This window comes from Anomaloglossus baeobatrachus, chromosome 3 (genome assembly GCF_048569485.1).
Source record: "Anomaloglossus baeobatrachus isolate aAnoBae1 chromosome 3, aAnoBae1.hap1, whole genome shotgun sequence".
In the NCBI taxonomy this organism is placed as follows: domain Eukaryota; kingdom Metazoa; phylum Chordata; class Amphibia; order Anura; family Aromobatidae; genus Anomaloglossus; species Anomaloglossus baeobatrachus.
In genome coordinates, this window is record NC_134355.1 from 328,589,643 (window position 1) to 328,599,979 (window position 10,337).

A 10,337-nucleotide genomic window follows, 5' to 3' on the forward strand; every position below is an offset into this window, starting at 1 on the left:
ACATCTGCACCACCACACTCTGCCCCACCATGACATCTCCTGTCCCCAAAGTGACGGTGGAGCCAGGGGTAAGCCTGCTAGCAACGGCCACGACTACAACCCCGGAGGCACCCCTGGCACCCCGTTACAACCCTAACCTAAAAACAAATAATACTGTCCTATGTAATTGATAGCCCCCCATATTATAAATGCACCAATGGAAAAGGAGTAATAACAGGAATAAATAGTGAAGCCCCCGCCATGTAGGCTCAGCGCCTGGCGGTGGGCGCCCCGTGTGTACCCCACTTCTGGCCCACTACCAGAATATTAATGTGTTGTGCTGGGGCCGGGATTAGAAACACCACAAAAAGTGGACTGTGCGTGGCTGCTCCGCGGACCCCTATGAATTCCGTCCTTCTTATTCGGATGGGTGTGGGATTCTGTTTTCACATTATGGACAAGAGTTGCTTTTCATTCCTATTTTTTATTATTCTTATTTCTGAAACATATTTGCAATGCTTGGATAGAAACATGTCTCCACAGCTCAGGACTTGGCCAGTGTGTGGGATGTCTGGACACAGATGCAGACTTTAACGGGTTAAGAGAAAAGAAAAACACTGTTTGCAGAGCCTTCGGTGTTTTTCAGAGCATCTTGTTTTTCACAGACTGGACCCCGCCCACATTACGTCAGGCTGCCCAGGAGTCCCGCCTCACTTCATCTGTGTTCTCCGGGCTCTCCTCATTGGCAGAGGCTTGGACTCTCAGTGCCTTCCTATTGGTCAAGCCTCCCTTGGGGGCGTGTGAGGGTGGCTCGGCCCCGCCCCTCCACTTGTTTATGAAGCTTAGTTGAGGGCAGCGCTCGCCGTCTGTGCGCTGCAGAGAGCGGAGTGAGGAGGTTGCGCTCCGCCGTGCATTGCCGAACAATAGAGAACCGCAGCCGTGTCCCTGTGCTCGTCCCTCGTCACCGGCCATGAGGTTGTCACCACGGGCGGCTGTGCCAGCTCCAGAGATCATCTGCAGCCGCTGCAGCGGAGTGTGCCACAACAAAGTCAAGGTGAGCCCCGTGTGATCGCTGGGCTCTATCGGCTCCGGACAGCGATCGCTTTCTAGGGATCTGACGATCGGTCTGTCCTCTGCCCGGTGCTTGCAGTTGTTTTCTGGGAAAGCTGCTGCCATTCATTCACTCTGGAGAGGATCGACAATCTGCGGTGTCGTGCGATGTCGCAGTGTGACATCCACAGAGCACAAAGCCAATAGTTGTGCGATCTTGTCGGGGGCTGCTGCACTTCTCCATAGCTTCTCCATTCTAGGAGACATGTACGGACAAGCCTGGTCAGGAGGAGGTGCAGGGGGCATTGAACTTGTAGTGAACCCTGGGCACTGCTTGCACTGGCATGAGCTCACATCTGGGCATGATGGGGATGCATTGCCATGGCAGATCAACATGTCCACCCCTGGGAGCGTTACTGAAGTCTTGTAAGTGGTGTTTTTCCATAGCAGCTTTGTGTTGTAGGATTGTGTGCACATTCCAGCAGTCCTATGTAAATGACTAGTGGCCACTGAACTTGGATCAGTGATAACCTGTAACATCAGGGCTGGCATTCCTGCAGTCAGTGATGCCCTGTCTTGTGTTGGCATGTAGAGAGAAGTGATGCATTGCCCCTGCAGTAAGCACAGGCTACCTGTAGGAAACAAAGGGATGTTTACAGCCATCCTGCAGAGCAATGCGCTCCTACCGGAGGGGGCTGGTGTGGTGACATTGCGCTCTGGGTACAGCGCTGCTCTTGGAGGGCGTGTGCAATGTGTAAGACACTGTTCACACCTCCGCATTGGTGCCTTCGGATTTAGGAACCAGTGTTTCATTGTGCAAATGGAAGTCGAGCGGCCCCAATGATTGTGGGTCCTTTGTCTCGATGGAAGAAAAAAAAACTGCAGCATCGAGTTTGATGTTGTTTTTTGTCCCCCCTCCTACCCCCCCCATCATCCTCAATCAGGACCCCGGCAGACTGCCTAGTAAATCAGTGATGCCCCCCTGCATCTATTTGCATAACTGATGCCACAGATCACTTATGCTGTCTGTTCCGAAACCAGAGCAAACGTCGTGTCCGAGTGGACATGTGAATATGGTCTTACACGGCAGGATGTTGCCCAATCGGCCATGCCATGGAGCTGCACCTTCTATTGGGCACTCATCTATCGGTCATGCTACCTCTGTGATGCCATAGCTTTCGAAGTATTTCTCTTCATCCTTTGGACAGTCGGGAAATGTGGTGGAAACCACGAATACCCATTAATGTTGTATAATAGCTCCTGCCCCCATACTATTAGTAGCCTTCTAGGTAACCTGTATTCTTGTGGTTGGATACTCCAGTTTTCTCCTAAAGAATAAAGTGCCAGTGACTACGTGCGATCACAGCGGTTCCCCAGGGCTCAGTGAGCTTCTAACTTGGCAGCATCACGGCCGTCAATGGACACGTGTGAATGAGCTCTTCTTACAAAGTGGAACTAATACTTGGAATGTCCTTTTAGGAATTGAGTATCCGTATCCCACGCCCCGAAGGTCAAGGGCCGAGCAGATTCATCCCAGAACAGGTTTGTGATTTTTACTTATTTTTGTGTTGTTAATTAAATTACTAGTGCTGAGCGAGCACTAAGGTACTCAAAATGAGCCCGTCAGGTGGGTGCAACTAGAGTATTGAGCATAATGGATGCCAATGGGAAACGTGAGCTTTTTCCGGACAATCTTCAAGAAAGATGCTAGTGTATCCCCAATTAAGAAATACATCAATTAAGAAATGTGCTCCTCAGACCATCTGGGGGCATCACAGCCCGGACCAGACCCCAATCGGAGGACAATAAAACTTTCACACTGCTTATCTCTGAACTGCAGCAATATTTATGGCCACAACAGTTTGCCCCCTGCCATAGTGATAGTTCTGCTTCACATAACTTTTTTTTTTTTTTTACTGCACTATTCTATGTCCTGTTGTGTATAAATATGTGACTCTTCAGATTTTGTGTTATACTGAGCCTGATGAAGACACCTGAGTAGTCTGGAAAGTTTGCTATTATTACCATCTTTTCAGTTAGCCATTAAAAGGTACCAACCACTGAGGACTTCAGTTCTTTTAAACAACTTTATCTCTACTGGCTAACACGGTACAAAGATATATTTTAAGTGTTTCCCCATTGACTTCCATTATACTTGGTGCACGAAACGTTCCTAACTGAGCGTACGACTGATCATTACGTGCCCCTGAGCATGGTCGTCACTACTTGTTACCTTTCAGATAAACTAGATCTCGATATATAGACGTTTCGCACTGATGGCTAAGGGGTGCTTCACACACAGCGAGCTCGCTGCCGAGATCGCTGCTGAGTCACGCTTTTTGTGACGCAGCAGTGACCTCATTAGCGATCTCGCTGTGTGTGACAATGAGCAGCGATCTGGCCCCTGCTGCGAGATCGCTGCTCGTTACACACAGCCCGGTTCGTTTTCTTCAAAGGCGCTCTCCCGCTGTGACACACAGATCGCTGTGTGTGACAGCGAGAGAGCGACAAATGAAGCGAGCAGGGAGCAGGAGCCGGCGTCTGACAGCTGAGGTAAGCTTGTAACCAAGATAAACATCGGGTAACCAAGGTGGTTACCCGATATTTACCTTAGTTACCAGCCTCTGCAGCTCTCACGCTGCCTGTGCTGCCGGCTCCGGCTCTCTGCACATGTAGCTGCTGTACACATCGGGTTAATTAACCCGATGTGTACAGCAGCTAGGAGAGCAAGGAGCCAGCGCTCAGTGTGCGCGGCTCCCTGCTCCCTGCACACACAGCTAAGCGGTGTGCGCTGGTAACTAATGTAAACATCGGGTAACCATACCCGATGTTTACCTTAGTTACCAGTCTCCGCAGCTTCCAGACGGCGGCTCCGTGAAAGCGCAGCGTCGCTTGCACGTCGCTGCTGGCTGGGGGCTGGTCACTGGTCGCTGGTGAGATCTGCCTGTTTGACAGCTCACCAGCGACCATGTAGCGATGCAGCAGTGATCCTGACCAGGTCAGATCGCTAGTCGGATCGCTGCTGCATCGCTAAGTGTGAAGGTACCCTTAGGCATTTCACTCTTCTGTAGACTGGCTAAATCCATTACTCTTTCTGATCTCTATAGATTCTACAAGTCGAAACGGAGGAAGCCAATCTGCACAGCGTGTTTGCTGATGATCTTGCAGATATGGGGCGGCTGGATAATATCACCCTGGTGATGGTTTTTCACCCACAGTATTTAGAAAGCTTTCTGAAAACACAGCATTACCTGTTGCAGATGGATGGCCCCTTACCTGCCTGCTATCAGCACTACATAGGGATTATGGTAAGTGTGGGCTGTGGCAGTTGATTTACCTTTGTGAAAGCCTCGCCTGTCCTCAGATTGGAAGGAAACCGACAAATCCGACATAAGTAGAAGAGTGTAACCGTGTACTTACACGAATGTTTGTATCTGCTTCTGTCTTTCAGGCCGCAGCCAGGCACCAGTGCTCCTATCTTGTTAACCTACATGTTAATGACTTTATTCAGAGTGGAGGGGACCAGAAGTGGTTAAATGGTCTTGAGAATGCTCCGCTCAAGCTCCGTAATCTAGGAGAGCTGAACAAGTTGCTGGCACACAGGCCCTGGCTGATCACAAAAGAACACATAGAGGTAAAGATCCGTAGCACTCTGTACTGTCTCCAGCATGGCAGACCCTGTTGATGTAGACTGACGCCTATCGTTTGTTTTCCAGAAATTGCTAAAAACTGGGGAGCACAGTTGGTCTTTGGCAGAGCTGATCCACGCGGTCGTTCTCCTTACTCACTATCACTCTCTGGCCTCCTTCACATTTGGCTGTGGGATTAGTCCTGAAATTCATAGCGACAGTGGGCACAATATCTGTCCCCCATCTGTGAGCAACTACTGCATCTGTGACATAACGAATGGCAATCACGGAGGGGATGATGGCCGCCAGACAGCAGGAAGCATGGTAAGTTGGTGGACCATTTTGGAGTGATCACAAGAGTAACGATTGGCAAATGCCCCATAATGTAGAAGATGGCTTGAGCGTACCCTTACCCTTGTACTTCATATAGAAGTTTTCTTACTACGGTATATGTTAATATCCTTGAAGAAAAATATTTTGAGAGCTAATATGTAAAAATAGTGAAGAAAAAAAATTGTATGGATATCTTATAGAGCAGATCACTTCCGTGTTTTTGAAAAATTATGATCAGTACGGTATATTGTAAAGACTGGGAAATGTAATTGGCCTTCTTGGATGACTGGTGAATTGATCAATAGTTTTCGATGTTTGTTGTCCAGAGCTCGGATTCGTCTTGTGAAGTTGAAGTTCTTATGGAGAAAATGAAACAGCTTCAAGAATGTAGAGATGAAGAAGAAGCAAGTCAGGAAGAAATGGCTACCCGTTTCGAAAGGGAGAAGACTGAGAGCATGCTTGCTTTTGCTACAGGTATGGAAAAACTTGTTGGCCCACAGCGGTAATTTACATGACAGAATATGGTTATACCGGAACCCATTTCCTTCATCCTATCCCCTCCCTCTGCCATCAAATCTCTAATCATTCTAGTATTGGCACATTAGATGACGGGTTGTTGTTTTCCATAGACTATGAAGACCCTCCTCCGGCCAGAGATGTGTCAAAACATTTTGAAGACACAAGTTATGGCTACAAAGACTTCTCCCGTCGCAGAATGCATGTCCCTACATTCCGAGTACAGGTAAGTCTATGACTGGCATAGGACAGTTGTTCCTTAAAATGATCAGCATTCTACTATAATGGTTCACGAGGAGGGTAAATGGTGTAAAATGCCGGCACTCACTGAAGGCATAACCATATATCTTTATTTCATCACATCAAACTGAAAGTTTCAGCTCATCCTGAGATTTACACAGCAGTATGCTTCCTTGAGTGCTGGGGTCTCTTCATTTAAGTCTGTACACAAGCTTTAAAAGGGTATTCAATCTCTAAAATCCTATCCCAATATGTAGTAGTGTAACAATAACAAATACCTCAAATTAGAAATGTAGTATAGTTCTGATTTTATGTGGCTTACCTCATGTGCAGGGAATTGCAGTAACTTGGGTATACATGGTTACCACTACTCCGTTAGTTTCTTGTGGTTGGAACCTAGCTATTGCAATGCCCTGCACTGGAGGGAATTGACAGCAAATCACGAGAACTAAACTAAATTGCTAATTGGAGGTATGTGCCAATATTTAGTACACCTACATATTGGGATAGGATCTTTGAGATTGGGAAGACCCCTCTAATAATCAATAGGAGATGATATTCGTTAATATGTTCGGATAGATTCACACAAACAGTGCATTTTCTTCTAGTCTTTTAACCACTGACCTAACTTTTATTTTTCCTAGGATTTCAGTTGGGAAGACCATGGCTACTCCTTAGTTAACCGTCTTTATCCAGACGTTGGGCAGCTACTAGATGAGAAGTTTCATATTGCGTATAACCTTACTTATAATACCATGGCAATGCACAATGATGTAGATACCTCAACATTGCGACGGGCCATATGGAACTATGTGCATTGTATGTTCGGAATAAGGTGAGAGCTCTTCAGAAGTGTGTGTTTTCATTTTTTTTTTTTTTTTGTTTTTTTTTGTCCCATGGCTCACATTGCCACTCCTCCTACGTTGTGAAATCGAATCTGAATGAAACTACAAACATGTGCCCATACACATAAACATTCAGCTGTGTACTAAATCCAGTTTTATTTAATTATAAAACTAAAAAATTCTCATCCCAAGGCTGTGTTCACAGCAGTATTGTGGTAAGTATTTTACCTTTGTGTTTGTAATCCAAAATCACTAGTGGGTGAAAAATGCAGAAGTGCCCGTGTTTCTATTATAATAATAATAATAATAATAATAATAATAATAATTTTATTCATTTATATAGCGCTATTAATTCCACAGCGCTTTACATACATCAGGATTATTATTATTGTTAAACTCCTGATTTTGGCTTACAAATACTATTTTAACTGCTGACCACAACACTGCAGTGTGAATGTGGCTACTGTGCATGCTGGAAGCTGGAGTATCTCATTTGCCTGTATATTAGCAATTTATACGACTAGTTTGTTGTACAGTTGTCTCATTCTCATTTTTACCATTTTTCAAATTTATAGGTATGATGATTATGACTATGGAGAAATAAATCAGTTACTGGACCGCAGCTTTAAAGTTTACATTAAAAATGTGGTGTGCAGTCCAGAGAAGACAACCAAAAGAATGTATGACAGCTACTGGAGACAGTTCAAGCATTCTGAGAAGGTGAGCCATGGCCTGGAATATCTTAATAGCATAGTCCTTACATTTTGGCTAGGTTATGTAACCTGTATTTGTCAATTTAGACGTACCATTTATTTTTTTTTTACTATATATTTTATACTACAGTCTATAGGTTGTCTTCACCTTTTTGAGTCTTTATGACCTAGCAAATGTATTGTATATTTTGAAGATGCACTTTAAGGGGACCCTGATAGATACTATCTAGTAACCTGCAGATATTTTATTCACTTATGTAGCGCTATTAGTTTTACAGCACATTACACTTGTGATCATCACTGTCCCTATTGGCACTCACAATCTAAATTCCCTATCAGTGTAGCTTTGGAGTGTGGTAGGAAAACCAGGTAAATATGGGGAGAACATGCAAACTCCTTGCAGATGTTGTTGTCCTTGGTGGGATATGAACCAAGGACATCGGTGCCATAAAGCAGTAGTGCTAATCACTGAGCCACCATGCTTCCTTATATTGACAATCTTTAGGCTGTTGCATTAGGAAGGTGCCAACCTGCAGTATTGAAAGTGCAGCTCCCAGGAGAATATAACATTTTCTCCTGGGAGCTACCAGCTTTCAGTCATAAGTGTGGTGGTGTAGCTTCAGTCCCCACTCAGACATGTGAGCAGCGGCTGTCAGTACTCCCCCACACTCTGCCTGACCGCTGGCTGTGCGGTGCATCAGAGCAGAGGCGGCTGTCAGTCAATGGTTAGGAGTGCTTATAGCTGCTGCTCACAGGTCTGTGTATGGTGACTGTAGCAGTGCTAGCACATCAGTATGACCAGAAGATGGTAGCTTCCAGGAGGAGAAAAAAAAATCTCTACTGGGTTCTTTCTGCACTATGGTGGTCGGTCACCTTCCTAATGCTTTTAACTGCAGGGTAACAATATCTGATGTGACAGGTTTCCTTTTAAAACAACCCTCTGGCTCTTACATTAAGAGTGTGTGGTGTGTGTGTGTTCCAGCTCAAATGAACAACTTTATTGCTTAAAAAATTCTTATACCTGGGACATCAAGTATTTACACAGAAAACACGAGTGTGCATCCACATAATCCTAAACTATTGTCTCGTTAGCCGGGAAGACATGAGCATGTATAAAGATAATGTACCATGTGGCGGCGTATGACAAATTCCCCGTTTCGATGTTTTGCAGGTTCACGTTAATTTGCTTCTTATGGAAGCCAGGATGCAGGCCGAGCTCCTCTATGCTCTGAGAGCAATTACCTGGTATATGACCTGACTGTGCAGTCGTCGGTGACATCCCACAATGAATGTTCCATTGGGAAATCTGCTCTCTGGACTGCTGATTTTCCTTTGCCTTTTTGGTAGCTATCTTTTGAAAGTCCATTGTGCCATAATTCCCATCATATCAGCTGGTTGGTTTCTCCTTGGCTGACAGTTGAATGTTGTGAAAGACATGTCGCCTTGCAATCCTGCAACTCGTAAACACATACAAGCCTGGACTTTGGAAGCCAGCAACGTTGCGTGTTTTTTGCAGTGATGGACACTTTGGAAGAAATGAGGATGGACTGGGAAACGTGTGCTTTGTATTCCCACCGGGACTTAGTCGTGCTGCTCTCCTGTTCACAAGATGCAGACGTTTCCATTAAGCTACATAAACACATGGATACTGCTACAACCTGAGCCTTGCTGAAACATCATACTGAAAATGTGCATTCCCATACACTTGTGCATGTTTTTGCAATATACAGCAATTATCAAATCTCAACCACATTTTACAGATTTACAGCCAGATCATTTGGCTGTCTATATTGCTGTACAAAAAGCTGTGAGATATAACCTTTAAAACTTGTCTTCCTTAAAGTGTGTGTGTATACATAGTTCTTCACGCTTTAAGGTCAGGTCGATATTCTACGACTACAGGGAATGTGGAATACCTCTTGTTTGTGGGTGCACACTTTGGAATATGGCACTGCTGTGCTCTGGCAGCGGGCGGGGTAGAAGATGCGGATAGCCTCCAACTGAGTGATTCACTACTCATTGGCTTCTGCTGAAAAAACACTCGCGGTTTACAGTTACAGACTTGATTTAGAGATGAATGTTAATGAAAAACTAGCAGGTTTTGGAAAACAAATGTATGGAAGGGTTTGTATTATGGAAGTATAAACTGGTAAATATCTTTTGAAGCTTTTTCAGTATTGATATTTTCTAAATAAAGAAGTAATAAAAAATTTTGTTTTTTTTGTCTTTTTATTTAGTCCTCTAACTCTAAAAAAGGATTTGTATTTGAGTGAAAACCACTGCAAAAACATTAATATTAATCAATAGAGTGCGTGGGGGTGCATAGAGGGAGGGACCTAGCTCCCCCCTATTAAAAAAAAAATAAAAAAATAAAAAAATTTAACTGGTCTGAGGAATAAGTGACTAGCTTCACCCCATGGGCGACATTCCTACAGGTGACAGTTGCCACTCATGGTCATTGGCCCTGACACCCACGGGCACTGACCCTGACCAGTTTTGGGGGCGACTGATCCCTTTTAACTACTGTGGTCAATCATGACAGCAGCATCCAGGTGGTTAAAAGCCTCCCCCGCTATGGTAGTTGCAGGTGCCAATCATAGCCTTGGAACCATGACATCTGATGACCCCAGGGGACGGTGGCCTGGAAGATGTCAGTGACTCACTGACATGTCAATGGCACTGCTGTATAATACAGCAATGCTTGAAACTAGTGATCAAAGTAAAAAATAGTCCTGTGCCACAGTGGGACAAAAAGAAAAATGTGCTAGCACAAAACACAGAAAAACAAACCCATTTTGCCAGCAAACACAGCTTTTGTGTTTCAAACAAAATAAACATGCGTTCACAATTACTATCACCACGTCCAGAATGACCCGTTATATAGACTGGTCACGTTATTTATTCCATGTGGCTAATGCCAGAAAAAAACACTTTAGTATACTAAAGCATTTTTACTGTGCGAGTAGAGCATAAAAAAGCGAATAAAGGCCTGTGTTAAAATGCTGCATTGTTTTTTTTTTTTTTCCACAGGG

The 10,337-nt window shown here is 44.7% G+C and overlaps 1 protein-coding gene across 1 annotated transcript; it reads left to right on the plus strand.

Annotated features, from left to right (window-relative positions):
* Positions 1–822: 822 nt before the first annotated feature.
* SESN1 (sestrin 1) lies at positions 823–9,518 on the plus strand. Its single transcript, XM_075340064.1, has 10 exons — positions 823–1,033; positions 2,509–2,571; positions 4,137–4,337; positions 4,481–4,663; positions 4,746–4,982; positions 5,318–5,465; positions 5,621–5,733; positions 6,392–6,582; positions 7,168–7,312; positions 8,477–9,518. Exons 1-10 carry the CDS (start codon positions 950–952, stop codon positions 8,561–8,563), a joined length of 1,452 nt encoding a protein of 483 aa, XP_075196179.1. The 5' UTR covers positions 823–949; the 3' UTR covers positions 8,564–9,518.
* Positions 9,519–10,337: the final 819 nt, after the last annotated feature.

Coding starts and splice junctions, on each gene's coding strand:
- SESN1 (XM_075340064.1), top strand. CDS start 950: ATGAGGTTGTCACCACGGGCGGCTGTGCCAGCTCCAGAGATCATCTGC. Junction 4,983..5,317: donor GCCAGACAGCAGGAAGCATG/GTAAGTTGGTGG, acceptor TTTGTTGTCCAG/AGCTCGGATTCGTCTTGTGA. Junction 6,583..7,167: donor CATTGTATGTTCGGAATAAG/GTGAGAGCTCTT, acceptor TCAAATTTATAG/GTATGATGATTATGACTATG.